Here is a 21207-nt window from a genome sequence, read left to right as displayed (position 1 = left end):
TTAATATTAATTGATTAATACTATAATAACTAATTTCATGGGGAACTATCAAGGTCTATGTTTATTCAACAGTGTAGGCTTTGGATATTATTAATAATTTGCACTTGTAATCAATAATTAACTTGCTTCTGCCTCACTGTAGTCGACTTTGAATTATAATCTGGCATCTCCCTGGTGAGAGAGGATAGTGTTTGGAAACTCCCTGTACTGTTGTTTGCAGATGATACTGTGTTGTTGAGTGAAGACGAAGGGGAGCTGCAAGGCTTGGTGGATGAGTTTTGGAGAGTGTGTAAGAAATGGAATCTAAAGGTGAATGTAGGGAAGAGGAAAGTGATGGTCTTTGAGACAGGTGAAGTCAGTGAATGTACAGCGAGGTTGGATGGTGAGGAATTGGAAAATGTGAGTACGTTTAAGTACTTGGGTAGTGTGATGAGTAAGGATGGATGTTTGGAGGGTGAAGTGCTTGAAAGGGTACAGCAGGGAAGAAAGGTTGCTGGTTCTTTGAAAGCTGTGATAAGAAACAGGGAAGTGAGCATGGAAGTGAAAAAGTTACTACATGACAGTATTGTGATACCAACTCTAACGTACGGAAGTGAAGCTTGGACGTTGTTGGAAGGACACAAGTCAAGAGTGAGAGCAGTGGAAATGAGTTATTTAAGAGGAGCCTGTGGAGTCACATGGAGAGACAGGCTGACGAATGAGAATATAAAGGAGCATTGTGATGTGGATGTGATAGGAAGCATTATGAGGAACACACTGAGGTGGTTTGGCCATGTGGAGAGGATGGAGGGTGAAAGACTGACGAAGAGAGTGTATGTGAGTGAGGTGGAGGGGGGAAGAGGGAGGGGGAGGCCGAGGATGAGATGGAGGGATGGGGTGGAGAGGTATATGAGAGAGGGGGGGGTGTGTTGGAAGCTGGGCAGTGAAATGGTGGGGGACAGGGCGACTTGGTGGCGATTTGTTTGTGGCCACCCCAAACGGGATTGAGGCGTCTGGCAATAGATAGATAGATAGACTTTTGTATTGTGGAATTTGTCCTATAATCATCACTTTTGTAACATCGAAAATTCGTACTTCGGGTTTTCGTTTATCAAGGACTCACTGTATCCTATTTTATGAGAATTTTATCTCAAAAGTGAGAAAAAGAGTGACTTTGGGAGGGGCTCTAGAACCAATTAGATTTTTTACCACTGAATTAATACTTTTCAGTTCCAGAAATTCAGGTTTTGTGCCAACCTCATGGTATCAACTGGACACGAAACTTAGGGGCTCACTGTATATAGATTATGAAACGAGCCACGTCTAACCTTGACTAGACTGTTGAGGCCAAGGGCAGTGATGAGAGCTCCACCAGTGGCCAGAACATATGATGTTCCCAACTGTCTGCAATCATACATAAATTCAGGTTTTAATGCACACATGTAAAAGACACAACTGTTGATGGTTATATGAATCTACGGGAGAAACTACATTCCAGATCAAACTATGATACATGATATAATACTCCATGCTCCCCAATTTGAAAGGAATAGGCTTATACTATGCTATCCATCATCTGAAGTGCATCTGATTACAGTAGTTGAAATCAAAATATTTCTCAATGTCAAAAACCGTCAACTTTATCCCATGATTCACTCTTACACATCTGTGTTTCAGACTAGTATACACTAATGCATTTCATGAAACTGATAAAGAATTAAATACAGTACAGCAAAAGCTTGATATAACAAACGCGGGATAAAACGGAAGCTTGAGAAAACGGAACAATTTTTTTTCCGTAAGATACTCGCCACATACCGGAATTTTCCGTTCTGTTGCGAAGCATTGGGTTTCCATAACGAAAACAAGCTGGTTTGTCCATGGCTGTGGAAAAATCGCAATGCACGTCATATCTCCCTCATCTGGAGGTGAGTTTTTTACTGTTTTATTTATTATTATTATTATTGTGGGTTCTGACTGCTCTGTGTGTATCACTATGACTAGCATAGACAGTATGTCTGTGTGTAGCAAAAGAAGCTATTTAGTAGCAACTGTGTATAGGCTTCAGGTCACGAGTTAGGGAAGAAATATTGGAAAAATTGCAAATTTCCGGAAAATTCTGTTCCATCTATGGTTTTGGAACGGAAGCTTGAAAAAGCAGAATATTTGATAAAATGAAATAGGGATTGGCTGAATTATTCCATTATATCAAGCTTTTACTGTACAGGCATTCTACATTTGGGGAATTTACCATGACTACCTGGTCTAACAAGCTTTTTTTAGGGGGTGTTCTGGAAGGCTACACATGTTCAAATGCTGGACACCTGACATTTTTGTATCCTGCAATGGCACAAACACTGTCCTTACTGTACACTGATGGGAGAGTCACCCGAACGGTTTGTATAGTTAACGATGGCATTGAAGGACTGATTGATCCACTGCCAGAACACTACTGCTGGTGTGGTCCTGGTTGAAAGCAAAAACAATTAAATTCTTAGAGTTACAAAAAAAATAATAATGTGCTAGACTTTATAAATGTACAATTGTAAGCCTCACAGATTCCACATCTTTTTTGTTGTTGTTGTTTTTTTTTTTTTTTAATCTCCTCAGATGGTGTTATTTATTTAAGAAGATCCTTTTTGAAGAGGGGTTAGATATATATTGCCTTCATTTCCCTTTTTACAACATGAAGTCTCACAAAGCTGATCCAAATCATCTGGAGGTGGAAGAAATGAGCAATTAAAAAAACGATCATTGTAGTGAACGGGTTATTTTATATGTACCACACCCAAAACAACTAATCCCGAGGAGTCAAGGCTAGGCTACAGCAACTTGGAATATTAACTCCTTCAAATAGGTCCTACCTTTTTCAGTTTATTCTTGTAACTAGCAGATGATGTTTAAGAGAGCCCCCTAGTAGTGAAGGGGTGAATAAAGGCTATATCTAACACTTCTGTTTTGAAAATATTCTTCCAAGCTGTAACAAACTGTCTGAAGATAGCAAGCATTAAGTAATAAATCACTGAACTGAAAAGATTAAAAGTATGCATACATGTGGGAATGTACTAAATCCCTGACATGCTCAGCAGGTTCATTTGGTATCTAGTGCAATATCTGATACCTGACAGTACAACTGAATTTGCATTAAACATTACACACACCTCAAATGGGAAGGATACTACAAGGGGTTCCAACTTGGATTTGTGGCCATTTATGTTTGTGTGCCATAATTTTGGAAGCTCCAGGATAAAACAACTTGAAAACCCACTCTGGACAACATTAAAGCCTTCCAGTAATTTTATAGTCTGCATCAAGCTTCCATTAAGGGCTTTCCCGAATCAGTCTTGCTTTAGATCTCCCAACTTCATTCATACATGAATAACTGGTTAGGATATTATTCCAAACCTGACAGGTCAATGATCTATGCAGTAAATACCCCAAACACTAAATAAATTGTCCCCATCATGAGCAAATTACTTATTTGCTCATGATTAATTGGTGTGAACTGCACCATTATCGAGTTGGCACAGCAGATAATATTTAATTGTCTGCTTAACCGACTTCAATACTTTGCACATTTCAGCAGAGGAGATGTGCACAAATTTTATTTTAATTTAAGAGGAAAGACTGCAGCTTAAGTTACACATGAAGACTCGCCAGATGGAATACGAAGATATAGTATCGCATCTTTACATACATGTAGAGTACAATACTGGTATATTCATTCAGCTGGAGAAGAGGCAGCTATTTTGTATACCATTATCATCAGCTTAACAAATTTTTCCTTTATAAAATGAGGTTCAGAAATCCAGAGCATGACTTCAGTTCCTTAAGCGAGTCAATTCAGAGACATGTAAGCTCCAGGCACAATCTCCTTCACTTTTGTGCTGTATCTGTATGAGGTACGAGGCTCCATGGAGCACACATGCTGGGTGGTACACTTCCTATATCCCTGTACCAATACAAAGAGGGGGTGAGGTTTACAGCTGTCAAGTCTCACCTTTTGTGCACAGTATTCTTTCTTATCTGTCCCCACGAATGAACTCATACATTTCATGTAAAGAAAAAAATATACAGTATATATAAACCACTGGTATGGTTTCCAAGTGGATGTAACAGACCTACTCGACTTAGGATGCTGACAATACAATAATACTGAGTGAGTAGTACTGTACTGTACAATGCCTTGTTTATTACGACAAACTATACTTAAACTATTTATTTATGCATTTAGACTATATCATGGTTGGTGGGAGCACTCACCATCCATTCACTTGATGTAGTGTTGCCCTTGGGTTCCCCTTTCCTCTCTTCCTTCCTTCTTTTCATCCTTCCCCATCTTTCTTTCCGTCATTCTTTCCTCTTCCTTCTGTCTATGGGTGACTCTATACCAAGAGACAAGCCAAATGGTTTCATGTACACCAGGAAACCATTTATTATGCTGGGTGGTAACCATCCATCCATCCATCCATCATCTAATCCTACGTTGCCCCATGAGGAGCATAGGAGCCCGGGGCTAGGCAAGTTGGTCCTGGCATTTAAGATGAGAGTGACCAGCCTCACTCATCCCTGGGTGGCATTACGTGAGCAATAAACCCCAACCACACCTTGGATATAAACCTTCACCGGCTCAATCCGACTGGAGCACCATTATTACCCATGAAACCACCAGTCGCCAAAATTTGGTTATATGGTTACCACCCAGCATAGTAAATGGTTTCCTGGTGTACAGGAAACCATTTGGCTTGTCACTCAGTGTAGAGTCACCCATAGGCAGAAGGAAGAGTTATGGCACCCGGTGGTTTAGTGGGCAATTAAGGCACTACGATCGGATTGAGCCATTGCAGGTTTATATCCCAGGGATGGTTGGGCTTTATTGCTCAAATAATGCCACTTACGGATGAGCGAGGCGGGTCACTCTCATCTTAAACGTCGGGACCAACTTGCCTAGCCCTGGGCTCCTAGGCTCCTCATGGGGCTACACTGGATTTGATGACAAATGAATGAATGATACTGTACTTTAATGAAGCAGAAATCTCATTCACATGGTGACTGAGATGGTACTCACTTGTAAAATGTAAGCATGCAGCCTGTGATGGTCATGTTCATGGGCACTTGGGCTGACATGCGGCCAATCAGCATCATCTTCTCTCCCGTGTCAGGGTGAAATGCTGAGTCATAGATGTTTTTCGCTTCCCATATTTCATCATCACTCAGGTTTAAATCTTCACCATTCCTAGAGAGGGGGAAATACTTTTGTGATCTGTTAATAATCTACAGTATATATTACCTGATCACATAACTTCTTAACCCACTTCATCTATTTGTTTTTTTTCATGTTACCTCTACCTGTAGATTGCTTTATTAACTTAGGAGAAACAAATTGCAGTTACAAGGTTCAAAACAGGTACCATCAACTGCTCACACCCTAACTTCCCTCCCCAAGCTGAAATAAAATGTCTGAAATTAGCAAGAATTAAATGTCACTGGACTGAAGGGGTTCAACAAAGGGATACCATGCATCAGCCCTGACTAATACCAGGTAATTATTGACACTGCTCAAAACACATGACCCACACGCACATATGGTATTCTGTAATCTTGCTTTATAATTTTATCTAGCCCTAACCATCATCATTAACTATAGGAGGACTGTATTTCTTATACCAGAACTCTATACAAAACAAACCACAACATTAAATCCTTCAATCAAAACTCGCTATAAATACTGATAGGTATATGACTGATACAGTTTTTAAAATGTGGGAAATGGAAGGCTAAGAGAGAGAGAGAGAGAGAGAAAGAGAGAGAGGCATAGCTCAGTGAAACAGAACACATACAGTAAACTAACCCTCCATATAGCTTACAGTACTGAGGGGAACAGTTGGTGATTCAATCAGAAAATTCATTTAACCTGGTGTTCAATAGTCATCTCACTGTTGCCGTGGTCCTAAGCTCAGGTGGATGTGAACCCAGTAGACTGCAGGTCAATATAGCTTTTCCTCTTGTTGTCCTGCATCCTTTTTCCAGGGGGCAGAGAGTGAGGCTGTTGTTGCTGCTTAAACCCAGTCAGTCTGACCATGCAGACCTGTTGACTACAAGTAAGCAACTGCTTCTGTGGATCCAGCACCTCACCAGGATCAAACCAGGGTACTTCCCATGGCAAGGTGCATGGAAATACGAGGAAGTTTGGGTCCCAGGTGTACACCGCAGCTGCTCCACCCAGAGTGCACAATGCCACCATGTGTATGTTCCTTGTTGGCACCTGAGAGGTGTTTGTATAAATGCATAATAGTGCCACTGCAACAAGAGTTCTCTCTCCAGTACCACTACAGTAGTCATCTTCACAGGAAATTTAAAAGAGATTACCACACACCACCAAGTGTTCATTCACTCTTTCAGACTACAAAAAGATTACAATTCTGGTACCTGTATCTGGTGACAATATCCTTGGCATGGTCCAACTGAGCAGGAGTGCAGAGGAGGTTAAGTGGGTTGGTGATGGTGAAGAAATGCTTCGCTCGACCCTCATATGTGCTCTGGTCATACCTAGGTTCATCCAAGTTTATCCTACCCATACTAAAGATCTTTTCACCAAAAGCTGAAAAATGTGAAAGGTACCATGTGTCATGATATGCAGTGGTAAAACATGATATAAGGCATACTAAAACAGAAATTATATTTGTCTTCAAAATTTCAACAGTTCCAGACCCTTTATTAGTACAGTATTATAATCATACTAATGCCATATGATTACCAGTAATGGTATCTGAATAACAAAATCAACCTGTGTATGTGTGTGTCTGTATATGCACTGTTTGTTTCTTTCATGAGAAAGGTAATAGATATCACCCTAATTACCCCGCCTGGACGGAGTCCGGCGAGGTATTGTCTTTGGTCGTTTCCTTGTTTGTTTGTTTGTTATCAACATTACAGAAAAATGGCGGAATGAAATTACATGAAGCTTTTAGGATATGTGGGCACTTTAGCAACATTACAGAAAAATGGCAGAATGAAATTACATGAAGCTTTTAGGATATGTGGGCACTGGTCTCCAAAGGAACTGATTTCATTGCGGAGGTAACATTTTCAAGTTTGAAAGGTGAAATGCAAGGTCAAGGAGTTTAATAAGGCAAGTTCTTAAATAAGAAATTAGTTGTGCCATTACTGTAGACTTTATTAGGGAGTTTCACAGGGCAAGCTGAAAATAAGATTAGGTGTGACTTTAATTGTTTACTGACACAAAATGGCAGTACCGAATCAGTATTTAACAGCACTAAAATAACTGCTGTTGGGCGAAGTATGTTGTGACCGACAGCACCTGCTCTTTTTGCATTAGGTCTGAGTGATGCCCGGAAGTGTCACTCTCACACACACACACACACACACACACACACACAAATTGTGCATGACGTAACAGACCAAATTTGTCAAAAAATGCGACGTGCAAAAATGAGAAAATTGTTTTTTCAAACTTTTGGCCAGAAGTGGTCATGTGGGCTTTATAAAGGGGTATGGAGACTTCTTAATCAGCAGCAAGGCAATATTCCTGCAAATTTTTGTAAGCATTCACTGGTATTCAGATAAAAGAAACCTGTAGCAGCTGCTAGATTAAACTTTAAGGTACCAGTAAGCATCTGCTGCATTTATAAGAGTAATTATCATATTACAGGAATTCTGCAGTGATGCCCCATGATGAAATGGTGCACTTTTACATACAGGTAGGTACACTGAAATATTTGAATGAAGTCAACTCCCCAATGTATCCCTATTTAAATAACCCCCTCAACCCAAGGACTTCTCTCCTAAGCAGAATAAAACTGATGCTAGCTACGCAGAAAGTAATAAAAGGTTTTTAACCCCTTCATAATGAGGACAACTTTACTAAACAGAATAGACTGTCTAAAAGTACAGTGAATACATTGTCTAAAATGAATCCTCAAATTGAAGGGGCTAAAGAGATCTAAGCCATTGCAATTTAACCTCTTCACTATGGTGGTGTTCTGGTTCATCTTGTTGCCTTCTGATAATTTTATTCAACACTAGAAAAGACCACCCCCTGGGGAGAGGGGGGGAAAGAATACTTCCCCAGTATCTCTGCTTGTCATAACAGGCGACTAAAAAAGGCTTTTTTGTCTCCACTCCTTCTCTCCTCACTGTCCCCTTCTTCTCTTCTGTCCTACCCTTTTTCTTGATATTTACTTGTTTCTTCCAGCCTTTATTTTCCATCTACTCCCATCAGATTTGACATTTTGGTTTCATGGCATGAAAGTCTGTGGACCTCCCATTGATATCAACTCTTCCTCCCTTCTTGGGTCAAGCCTTTCAACCAACTGACCAGTCATGCCAGTTCATCAGTCCATCACCATGGCCACTTCAATACCATAGCAAACTACTGTGTCAAGACCACTTTTATGCAAAGACCACTTCTTTGCCAGGTCACTTCAGCACCAAGATTGCTTCTACACCAAAGCCACACAGGTATCTACATCTCCTTTCCCATTTCTGTTTCATAGCTTATCATACATATTTTCCTTTGAATTTGTGCCATATGGTATTTGGAACCTGGCACTAGGAATCTATTATTCAATTAGTTCAGTTTAGAAAAGACCTCTTGTACTGAAGAAGTTAGTGAAGGCTATACGTAACCTCTCCAGTTCTAAAAAAAATCTCGCCAGTGCTGAATAAAATCATCTGGACACAGATAAAAAATATCCTTGGGCAGAAGAGGTTTAAGTTAATACCATGGCAATACCTCTTATACTGTATACTCAGTGCCACAGTTAACCCTTTCCACCCAATGACATTTTTTATCATTTATTCTTACTGCAAGCAAACAATTTTATTCAATTTGTGGGTGATGGTTTTGAACTTAATTACAGCCTTAATTAACCTCTTCACTAAAAGAGATCTTCTGAGATAAATAAAATCACCTGTTGGTAGCCTGAATAGAAGAAGACATTGTAGTGAAGGGTAATTGGCTTTAATTTATATGAAGTTAAAAAAAACATCCAGAAAGTATTTTCATCTTATTTGAAAAAAAAGGAATGATAGTTTATTAACGCCAAAAAGTATAATTAAGTACAGTATTCTATTTTTTTTTATTTTATAGGTATTCCCCTGTTGCACCTGGGCACTTTCCCCTTTATGGGACAATTCCCTGGGGCTCTCAGGGATATCAAGGCTGGGCCTTCGTGTACCGATATAGCCGTGTACCAACAGCCTCCAGTTTTTAGACTACAGGTAATCGTTTGTTCGTTCATTCATTTTTGAAGGCTCCAACATGCTTGCATGCGTCAGCCTTGGTCACCTAATGGAGGCTCTCCATGTTGCATGATCTGTGGCAGACTACCTGTTCAGTCCCTTACCCCTGAGGTTACACTTAATGACCTTGTCCCACGTCTGTTTCGGTCTACCCCTCGCAACCTCACCCCCAGTACTAACACTTCTCACCTTCTGCACCCAGTTATCATCCCCCATCCTCTCCACATGCCCAAACCATCTCAATCTACATTTCCTCATCCCAACACCAATACCCATCCTACCTCTCAAGTCTTCCATCGTAAACCCAGCCCCCCCCAGGCCTTGCACGCAGGGATGCACTGCACATCCACCTAATCATTGTCATTTCTGTATGTCTGGCCTGCGAATATCCTCTTCCTTTACTGCCCAGGTCTCACTACCATAGAGCATCACATTCCTAACATGCTGCATACAAAGACCCCTTAGCACGTAGGGAGAGTCCTCTCAGTGTCAGGAGAGGCAACAGCTCCCTGAACTTCTTCCAACCACTTCTCACCCTAGCCACAGAGCTAGCTCCAGCCCCACCTCCAGCACATAACATGTCTCCCAAATAACAAAACTTTTCCACACACTCAAGAGACTCACCAGCAAGTTCAATCCTTTCACGCCTGACAATCTCCACCTGCTCTCGCACACACAAAATCAGCATTATCTTGCAGTCTATCTCTGATGCCACTACATCTCTTGTGCACCCATTTATCACAAACACTGCACAAGATGGAAATACTTCCCACGCCCTTGTGGCAGACCGCACACGGTCACTCTCCCTCGTCATTGACAGTACTGCCACCAACCCTAGATATCATTACTTTTGTTTCATCTGCATTTGCCCTTAAGCCCTTATGCCCCATACCATCTCTCCATTTCCTAAATTTTCCTCCACCTTCCTTTCATTCTCTGCAATCAACACCAAATCATCAGCATACAACATCTCCCACAGGAGTCCTTTTCTGAAGTCACATGAGAGGGCTTCAGGTACCATAATAAACAACATAGGACTCAAAACTGATCCCTGAGGCACACCAACATTCACGGAAAACTCATCACTCAAATCTCCATTCACTCTTACCTGGGTGCGAGCACCCACATACATGGCCATAACCACCCAAACCAGCCACTCCTCCAAGCCAAGCTTTCTCATTGCCCACTTCATCACCTCTCTAGGGACTCTGTCAAAGGCCTTTTCCAAATTAACAAAAACAAAATACAGATCTCTTTTCTTCCCAATATGCAGTATTTTTCCTGAAGCTGTCGAACAATGAATATGGCATCATGGGTCCCCCTGCCTGGCATAAACCTAAACTGCATCTCATCAATATTCACTCTTTCTCTGATCATACCTTCTAAAACTCTCTCTATTACCTTCATTATCTGATCTAAAAGCTTTATACCTCTATAATTTCCTCTTTCCAGGGCATCAGCCTTCCCTTTGTACAATTACCCTCTTCAACCAATCATCTGGGAAAACACACTTATACATAATCATATTTATCAGGTCAGTGGCTAACCTTACTGGCCAATAAGAGTGAAATTCTGAGGGATGGTTGGGGTTTATTGCTCACATTGTAATGTTGAGAGGCGGGCAACTGGCCACTCACATTAAATGACCGGACCGAGTAGCCTAACTCCGGGCCTATTTGCTCCTGATGGAGTAATACCAAATTGGATGATAGATGAACAGTATAAATGTTTAAACCCTTCAAACTGAGAGGTCCCTCAAACTCTGAATAAAATCATATGGTAGCAGCAAGAGCAGCACAGAATATATGGCATGGTACTGAAGGGGTTAACAAAGCAAACCCCTTCACTATGTGGTCTCCATAATTAAATAAAATATGGCAGCAGAATGTACACAAAACATCATACTAAAGAGGTTAAACACTACCCAAGACACAACACAGTATTATAACACAATGCTTCTGGCAAGTGAGATATAACAATACTACCCTGTATTTTAGGCTAAATGTCTAACATGGAGAGAGAGGAAAGTGGGTAGCCTATACAAATACTGTATGCTGCAATTATGGGCAATTATTATAAAAATGGTAAATAGCAGACTCTCAAAACTTAACCTATTTATGGACACTTGCCAACTGGCCAAAAATAATAATGAAAACTAGCTAAATGCAGAGCAGTGGCATCCTGTGTATCATCATCATCATCATACTTTCTCACCCCCTAAGATAATATGAAGGCATCTTCTCATTTCTTCTTGGTTCATCTAAATTATTTTATAAGGTTTGTTCAGAAAGTATCTGACCTTAGGCCTTAAAAAAATTAATACCGGTAGCTAACCTGCTGAGCTAGGACACTACTCCCCTTCAAAGTAGGCCCCTTCTGACTTGACACACATAGCTCAGCATTCTTTCCACTGCCTGAAACACTTTTTAAAGTTGGTTTTCGGTATCTCCTGAAGATGCTTCGTCGCATTCGTCATGATCTCATCTCTCAGATGAATGTTGCTCAAGACTCATTGGAATATGCAAATCGCAGTCCTGACTTTCTGAAGACTGTTATCACTGAAGATGAGACTTGGGTGTAGGGTACGACCCAGAAATCACAGCACAGTCATCCTAGTGGAAGCATGCAGGGTCGCCTCAGCAAAAAAAAAAAAAAAAAAAAAAAAAAAAAAAGGCATGACAGGTCTGCAGCAAGGTGAAATGCACTTGCATGTTGACAGATTTTGGGGGGCTACCATGATGTTATGCATCACAAATACACACCAGACTGTCAACAAACCTCGACATTATCCGTCATCTTCATGACACACTTCAGCAGAAGAGACTAGGTCTTCGGAAAGTGGCAGGTTGGAAGCTGCACCATGACAATGCCCCTGCCCATTCTTCTCAACTGATTAAGGAGCTATTGCCCAAGCACAAAATCCTGCAGGCAGGGCAGGTTCCCTACTCACCAGACATGGCTCCATGTGACTTTTGGTTATTCCTCAAGCTGAAAACTCCACTGAAGGGCTCCCAATTTGACATGAGAGAAGAGATCATAATGAATGTGACGAAGCACCTGCAGGAGATACCGAAAACCAACTTCGAAAAATGTCTCAGGCAGTGGAAAGAACACTGGGCTACGTGTGTCAAATCAGATGAGGCCTACTTTGAGGGGGATTAGTGTCCCAGCTCCTAGCTCAACAGGTTAGCTATTTATATTTTTAGTGTCTAATGGTGGACACTTTCTGAACAGACCTCATATACTGGTGATGATGGACACCAAGGGACTGACTGACCTGAAACCATGATAATAAAACAATAACTGAGTCACTCAGGTTTACAAGTAATTTCACTGGATATTATTCGGATGTCCTGTACTTCCCACGCTGCTGCTTCCGCCCAACAAAGAGAGGCCAGAACCTGGAAGTAGTGCCCCAGGAGGTTGCCCTATCAGTGGGTGCATAATGGTGGGGCAGGTACAGTGCCAAGGCAAGCTTGGAGGGTCTCCCTGTAGCTGTCCTGGCAGGGTGCCCCGAGGCCACTACCACAGCCACTGGTAAGGCTGCTGGGCTAGGGGTCTCAGATCCATTGCCTGGACCTGGGACTGTGCAGTGGGTGGGACCTGTGGTATGTCTCTCCCCCTGTATTATTACTGAGTATGACCAAGTATAGTACAAGAATAAGCTTCAAAGCAAGCCTGAGGACATTAAATCGCCCAGGGCGATGAGAGTGGGTTCATGGAATGTAGGAAGTTTGAGGGGTAATGCAGAGGAAGTTGTTGAGGCATTCAGTAGGATGTGGTATGTTTGCAGGAAGTCCGATGCATGGATGAATCAGCCAGAAAGATTGCTGGGAAGGATTGCTACTAAGTTGTTTTGGCAGGGGGGAACAGATGGATATGGGGGTGTGGGGGTGTTGGTTGAGGAGAAATGGGTGGAATATGTTATGAGCGTTATGAGAGTTTTGGGGGAGGCGGTGGCTGAATCGGTAGAGAGGCGGCTTGCAGTCCTAATGGACCCAGGATCGAATCTCGGCTGGGGCAGTGAACAGTTTAAGGATTTGAATTTCCTAATAAAAAGCAGACTTTCCTGATCTACCAGATGACCCGCCGACATGTCGTAAAAGTACCCCCGCTAATACCAATACACCAGTCCTGCATGAGACAGCCCTAGCATGTATTCAGTATGGACGGTGGGTGTTAGCGCCGAAGTGGTGACATGTGGAGGTGTAGGAGGACTACTGGGCCTTGGGATAGGCAACTGCCCCCAAGAAATAGGCCCTGAGCCTTTGCCCAGAGTCGGACACATAAAAAAAAAAAAAAAAAAAAGTGATAGGATATTAGTAATGAAAATTTTGTTCAGTGGAATGATGTTTGCAGTTATATATATTGGCATATGCCCCACATGCAGGCTTGGATGAGGTAGAGAAGGATCGACTTTGGGATGACTTAATACATGTAGTAGGTGGTGTGGGGGATGATGGGATACTGGTTTTGGGAGAGGACTTAAATGGTCATGTAGGTGAAGCAGCTCAAGGATATGAAGGAGTAGATGGGGGATGTGCATATGGTATTAAAAAATGAGCGAGGGGAAAGGATGCTCGAGTTTGGGGAGGTAATGAGCATGATCATGTGCAACTCACATTTTAGAAAAAGGGAGAGTAGCTTGAGTACATACGAGTCTTGGGGAAATAGCAGTCAGATAGATTATTTTCTGGTCAGGAGGGCTGATAGGAGGTCAGTGAGGGATGTTAAAGTTATAGGAAGCAAGGAGTGTGTGCAGTAGCACAGCAGCACAAATTATTGATACGTGACATGGTGCTTAAGAACAAGTGACAAATAAGAGAACTTATGTACGGTACCTTGGAGGAAAATATGAAAGCTGGAAAACCAAGCAGTTAGGGATGCTTTCTACAGCGAAATGTGGAGAACAATGGCTGAACAGGGAGCCGCTGACAGAGGCGTTACTGAACAGTACAGAGGCCTCAAGACCAAGCTATTGAGAGTTACTGAAGCAGTATGTGGTTGGACAAAAGGCTTACCAAGACAAAGTAATTTGGTGGAGGGATGAGGGTGTAGATGCTGCAGTTAAGGAGAAAAGAAGGCTTTTCCGGGAATGGAAGAAGGGTGATAACAAAGAGGAATACATGGCTGCCAAGCGTAGGGCTAGAAGAGAGGTATACAGGGAGAAGTCTGAGTCACAGAGTCTTTTACCTGATAACCTTCATCGTGTGGAAAGGAAGAATATGATATTTAAGGTGGCAAATCAGGTGAAGAGGGATAATCGGGATATTATATGTGAGCAGTGTGTGAAGAATGATGGTGGAAAGGTAGTGGTAAACAGTGGGGATATTAAAGATACATGGAGAGAGCATTATAACTGGTTGTTGAATGAGGAGTTTGACTGGGACAGGGAAGGTTTGGAGCCAGCAGATCCAGTGTTTGGCCCTTGGCCTTTGATTGATGCTGCTACTGTGAGTGAGGCAATAGGCAGGATGTAGGTGGGGAAGGCAGCAGGTGTGTCTGGGTTGACAGCTGAAATGTTGTAGGCCTCAGGAGATTGTTGATTCGGAGAAGGCCTCTTACAGAGTCCCCAGAAAGGTGGTGAAGTGGGCAGTAAGAAAGCTTGGGATGGAGGAGTGGCTGGTTAGGGTGGTTATGGCCATGTATGTGGGTGCTCACACCCAGGTAAGCGTGAATGGAGATTTAAGCAATGAGTTTTCAGTGAATGTTGGTGTGCATCAGGGGTCAGTTTTGAGTCCCTTGTTGTTTATCATGGTACCTGAAGCCCTCCCATGTGACTTCAGAAATGGACTCCTGTGGGAGATGTTGTATGCTGATGATCTGGTATTGACTGCAGAGAGTGAAAAGGAGGTGGAGGAAAGATTTAGGAAGTGGGGAGATGGTATGGGGCACAAGGGCTTAAGAGTTAATGTATATAAAACAAAAGTCATGATATCTAGGGTTGGTGGCGGTAGTGTCAAAGATGAGGGATAGTGACCATGTGCAATTTGCCACAAGGGCGTGGGAAGTAATTCCATCTTGTGCAGTGATTGTAAGTGGGTGCATAAGAGATGTAGTGGTATTAAAGGTAGACTGCGAGATAATGCTGATTTTATGTGTGCAGAAGTCGGGGAGAACAGGTGGAGATTGTCAGGCGTGAAAGGATTTAACTTGCTGGTGAGTCTCTCGAGTGTGTGGAAGAGTTTTGTTATTTGGGACGCATGTCATATGCTGGAAGTGGGGCTGGAGCTAACTCTGTGGCTAGGGTGAGAAGTGGTTGGAAGAAGTTCAGGGAGCTGTTGTCTCTCCTGACACTATGAGGGCTCTCCCTATGTGCTATGGGATCTTTGTATGCAGCATGTATTAGGAGTGTAACTTGGGTGGTGAAGGAAGAGGATATTTACACGCTCAAATGTACAGAAATGACAATGATTAGGTGGATATGCATTGTGTCCCTGCATGCAAGGCCTGTGGGGACTGGGTTTACAATGTAAGAGTTGAGAGGTAGGATGGGACTGGAGTGTACTGGTGCTATGATGAGTAGAGGTAGATTGAGGTGGATTGGGCATGTGGAGGATGGGAAATGATAATTAGGTGCAGTGAGACACATTAATATTGGGGGTTGGGTTTTGAAAGGTAAACCGAAAAAGGCACGGGATGAGGTCATTAAGCGTGACCTCAGGGTTACAGGACTGAACAGGGAGGCAGCCAGAGATCGGGCAGCATGCAAAGCCGTCATTAGGTGACCAAGACTGACACATACAAGCATGTTGGAGCCTTCAAAAATGAAACAAAATGAAAACTAAATGTTATTTTGGTCCAGTGATGAAGAAAAAACTATAATTTCATTGACTATCTATCTACCTATTGCCAGACGCCTTAATCTCGTAAGGGGTGGCGACAAACAAATTGCCTCCATGTCGCCCTGTCCTCCGCCATTTCATTGCCTTGCTACCAGCTCACACCCGCCTCTCTCATATAGCTACCTCTCCACTCCATCTCATCCTTGGCCTCCCCCTCCCTCTTTCCTCCTCAGCCTCACTCACATACACTCTCTTCATCAGTCTCTCACTTTCCATCCTCTCCACATTGCCAAACCACCTCAGTATGTTTCTCCTGTCATTTCCACATCCACATCACAATGCTCCTTCACTTTCTCATTTGTCAGTCTGTCTCTCCATGTGACTCCACATGCTCCTTTCAAATAACTCATTTCCACTGCTCTCACTCTAGACTTCTGTCCTTCCAGCAAGGTCCAAGCTTCACTTCCATACATTAGAGTTGGTATCACAATACTGTCATGCAGCAGCTTTTTCACTTCCATGCTCACTTCCCTGTTTCTTGTCACTGCTTTCGAGGAACCAGCAACCTTTCTTCCCTGTTGTACCCTTTCAAACACTTCACCCTCTAAACACAATTTCATTGTGCAAGTTACATTTTTGTCATACAGAATTCTATATCTTGTCGAAAGTTGCCAGCCAGTGTTTCCCGCCAACTGTGTAATGAATACTGTACCACAATTTCCATTACTTATTACGTTAGGTTAAGTTAATGTAATGGGGTCTGGTGGGCAAAGCCCCCCAGTTAGAGTAGGCTAGGTTAGGTTAGTTTAGGTTAGATTATTTGTACAGGCAGACCCCAAGATATGATATCCCTATATGCGATACCCCAGCATAGTGATGATAATAGCAGTACCACCATACCCCGCCTGATGATGGCCACGTCCCTGTTCAATGATGGGTCCTCCGATGTCTCGTCCAGAAGTGAGGGACCAAAATTTTGTATCAAGAACATTCCCGCAGCCAGCTGAGCCCACCTGCCTCCCAGGATGCGCAGAAATGCTCATGCAGCCAACACAACCATCTCTCACCCCGTGCACACCCATATCATTCTTCTCGCACCAGCCATCTCTGAGTGAGGATCTCTTTTATGTTTGCCTACCCCCATCGTACTGCATCACCATCATTACACAAGCCACTATTGTAGTGTATCGTAACTGTGTCCGAGCAGTGCCCTGAGTAGGGCAATGATACTAATCGTGTGTGGAGTGTGATTCTGTGTGAATTTTGGCCTAAATAAGTGTGATCATGTCTGACAAAGGCACTGCATGTGGTGATGCCAGTGGTGACCCTAGTTGGGGTGATAAGCGGCCGGTTAGTGTTGGTGTTGGTGATGTTCCCACGAAGCTTGCTCATGAAACTGTGTCTCAGGAAGTGAAATTAGATATTCTTCAGCACCATGACATGGGGAGGGCGCAAGTGCCATCGCCTTGGCTCTCAGCCTGGCCAAGTTAACTGTCTCCACCATTATCAAGAAGGGGGAAGCCATCAAGGCTGCCACTGGGGAGGCTGCAACCTTCACCATCTCCCGTCTCACCCACCATAGAGAGCCTGCGACAGAGGAGCTGGAGTGAATGCTTCACACATGAGTGGAAGACCAGAGCAGGAGGAAGGCACCCATGAGTCAGGCAATCATATGCATGAAAGCTGTCACACTGTGGGATGAAATAAAGATGTGGCAGAATCTTGATGCTAGTGAAACCTGTAAGGCTAGCCATGGGTGGTTTGACTGTTTCAAGAGGCAGGCAAGCTTGCACCATGTCAGGATGTATGGTGAGGCGGCGAGTGCGGATATGGTGGCAGCAGCAGTGTTCCCTGACGAGAAGTGCATCATTGTGGGGGGTGGCTGCAGTGCAAAGCAGGTAGGTATTGAATTTTGATGATCCTGGGCTCTTTTGGAAGAGAATGTCCTCAAAGACAATTCTTGCAACGGAGGAAGAGTCTACACCTGGATTCAAGGCCTCAAAGGACCGCTTTACACTGCTGCTAAGGGGCAATGCCAAGGGTGCCCTCAAGTTAAAGCTACTCCTTGTATACTACTCCAAAAACCCCAGGGCTCTAGTGGGGTATGTTAAGGAGAATTTAGGGGTGATTTGGAAGTCAAACAAAAAGGCCTGGCTGACTTCTGGGTTCGTCATATCTCCATTCCTACCTCTCTCATGTTCTTTGAGGGAGAACTTGACGAACAGATTTCTCGTGGTGGTGGACAACGTGCCTAGCCACCCTCCTGTGATGAAGGATTGGGCAAGCAACATAGAAGTGATGTTCCTGCCACCCAACACCACATCCTTGTTGCAACCCATGGACCTGGGAGTGATCCCGACGTTAAAGGCGTATTACCTCTGCCACACAATACAGCAGTTGGTGAGGGCAGGTGACAGTGATGACAAGATGATGGTGCAGTCCTTCTAGAAAGGATAAAATATATGCCATGCCATCGAGAACATCGCGCCTGCATGGCAGGAAGTTAGCCAGCCCACCATGAACATTGTGTGGCAGAAGCTGTGGCCGGAGTGCATTCACTCCTTCATCGGCTTCTCCGAGGGAGTGTGAGCTCCGCTGGTGGAATGGTTGCAGCAGGACATTGTTCAACTGTTGCATGAGGTGGGCTTCGAGATGGTCGACGAGCAGGACATGGAGGAGGTCCCTGTCTCCCACATCACCTGAGTCTCCAATTCGGCATCCGCCACTCCAACACTACCTTCCTCACATTCAGCCTCAATCTCGCACACCACTTCGGCCACTACCTCTGTCTCCCTTGCCGCCAAGTGAGCCACTGCATCTGTCTCCCTTGTTACCTCGTCAGTCATTGTAGGTGTCTCTCTCGCTACCTCAGTTGTCATCGCATCATACCCCATCACCACCTCCTGAGTCATCGCATCGCACCCCCAGAGCCAGTGCATCTGTTTCCTACTACCATCACCCTACCTCGCCAGGCTTCCTCTCCCCCCCCTCCTCTGACCCTCCCCCAGAGATGGGGTTTGAGAGCTTTGAGGAGGATGAGCGAGTGCTACGGAGCACCACGTCTCCCAGTCCTGGGGCGGATAGGAAGGATGACAATCAGGACCAGATATGGACTTACAAGAAGTGATGAAAGGTGTCTGATTTTTTCTTACCTATCTTTCATCATTTTCAGATTTTATTTGTTTGTTTTAGTGTGTTATTTAAGGGTGCTGGGCATTGCTTAGCTTCTTTTACAGCTGTTAGGCCATTTAAATTGGCTTTTAACTTTTATTTGGACTCATTTGGGTGGGTTGAGGACTTGGTTTGGGGGGAAACCCAAGGCTCATAATTGCACCACTAAACAGCACTTTACGTGGTAATTCTACCCTGATCTATGATACCCTGCCTAACGATAGGTTTTTACTTAACCATTTGCATTGTTAAACTGGGGTAGCCTGTATATATTTAGGTCAGTTTTGGCTGTTCTGTTATTTTTTAATGTATCTTGGGTAGCTTTTGTTTTGAGGAAAATTTTTCTGAAAACCCAATTCTAAGGCCCTTCCTCTAGAAAAAACAGTCACCAATAATAAACCACCCAAAATACGGTAAAAGAAAAAAAAAAAAAAGTGGTGCACTAGATCCGTATATTTACCATTTCATTTTCTTACCATCATACAATTTTTTTTTTTTTTTCTGTTATATTACGGTACAGTTTCACATCCTCCGGGTTATACTGCTTGAGACAGTAGTTAACATTCAGTGGGCCGGTAGGCTTAAAACATATTTTGATATTTGCACTCCATTCATCTTCTGACCAACTGAAAGCCATAACAGACCTAAATCACTTTAAACATCTAATGAGTAATAAAGCCTGCATCCAGAAACCTAAAGAATTACGTAAACTCCACGGTTTGAGTATTTCCGCACTTTTCGAGGACGAACGGAAATGAAAACTACTCCCGTGTGGCTTGTGAAGTACATTAGGCACTACTACCTTAAACAACCGTCAGTTTCAAGCCACAAACAAGCACGATCACCTGATTAGCTCCGCAGTGCTACCTCTGCAACTAGTCTGCACTCGATACCTCGTTTTGTCAGTCTTATATTTGGTACTGTCGTGTATAATAATAGTTTACCCCCCAGAGTGTTTGTTATGGTAAGCAACTATACAAGTTTACCTAAAAGTATACATATTGCAATTTTCTGTATTGTCTATCCTTAAATAGAAAAATGTTAGAAACTAGAAGATAAGATTGTACCAACAACAGTTTTGCTTGAGGGAACGTTGTTGTATACAGTACAGAACATTTTCATCTTCGTCAGTGGAGACTGGAGTGGAGAACCGGAGAACAAACGGAAGAAAGGTTTGCCTAATCGAATAATATTAAATGTGTACCGTTTTGCCAAATACTTTAATATAAACTGCGTGCATTGTCGATGCTCATTGATTCGGCTTACTTGTGACAACACAGAAAACACTGAGTTAATATTCGGAGTCGTCTTCTAGCTCAGTGTTATGCAGCGTGCGTTGACGATGCATTTCCCGAGGGCATGGCCATGACCATTCTGTCCATCACGCACATGACAATTTCCATCACTTCAGCCAGTATGTAGTATCACAGTACAGTAGATCTTCTGAAAGAGGCCCAGCTAGGCCTGTACATCCAGCTCTGAACTTTTAGCTGAATATGTGGTGGCGGCGGCAGAACTAACAATCTTATTGTACATAAATTTGGCTTTATGAACTTTAACTCTTGATCACTCCGTTTCACATGCTGGGGTAGTTCATTCCAGATATCCACAACTGTTACAAAATAAGTGTTTTCTCTTTTCTAATCTTGCTCGTTCCTTGAAGATTTTCTTGGGATGCCCTCTTGTTCTCGTATCCTCATAGGACAAAGACACCTTCACACATATCCTGATTATAGACTCCGAACAGTATCTTATATGTCTCTATCATGTCGCCTCTTGCCCTTCTGTACGCTAGTGTTGGTAATTCCAGTTTCTTATAACCGTTCCTCATAACTCAGGTTCCTCAGTGTTGGTACCAACTTGCTTGCTCTTCTTTGTACATTTTCTATTGCCTCTACATCTTTAATTAAATATGGAGTCCATACCTGATTTGCATACTCCAAATGGGGCCTGATTCATGCAACATATAGAGTCGACTTAAGTATTTCCTTGTCCAGAGATACAAACG

At 43.0% G+C, this 21207-nt stretch overlaps 1 protein-coding gene across 1 annotated transcript in view; it reads right to left on the bottom strand.

Annotated features, from left to right (window-relative positions):
- The window catches only part of Sfxn1-3 (Sideroflexin-1-3), a 94167-nt gene extending 74098 nt beyond the window's left edge, over positions 1-20069 (bottom strand). The window contains exons 1-5 of the mRNA XM_080266914.1: positions 20002-20069; positions 6409-6580; positions 5048-5215; positions 2347-2445; positions 1308-1383 (exon numbers count right to left, since the gene is read on the bottom strand). Of these exons, the coding sequence (XP_080123040.1) occupies positions 1308-1383; positions 2347-2445; positions 5048-5215; positions 6409-6557 (492 nt within the window). The 5' untranslated portion in view covers positions 6558-6580; positions 20002-20069. The remainder of the gene's footprint in view (positions 1-1307; positions 1384-2346; positions 2446-5047; positions 5216-6408; positions 6581-20001) is intronic.
- Between the last annotated feature and the right edge of the window lie 1138 nt (positions 20070-21207).

Source organism: Coenobita brevimanus, chromosome 22, assembly GCF_032717465.1.
Source record: "Coenobita brevimanus isolate Jiangsu-jjx chromosome 22, ASM3271746v2, whole genome shotgun sequence".
Lineage (NCBI taxonomy): Eukaryota > Metazoa > Arthropoda > Malacostraca > Decapoda > Coenobitidae > Coenobita > Coenobita brevimanus.
This window is presented reverse-complemented; position numbering and strand designations above follow the sequence as displayed.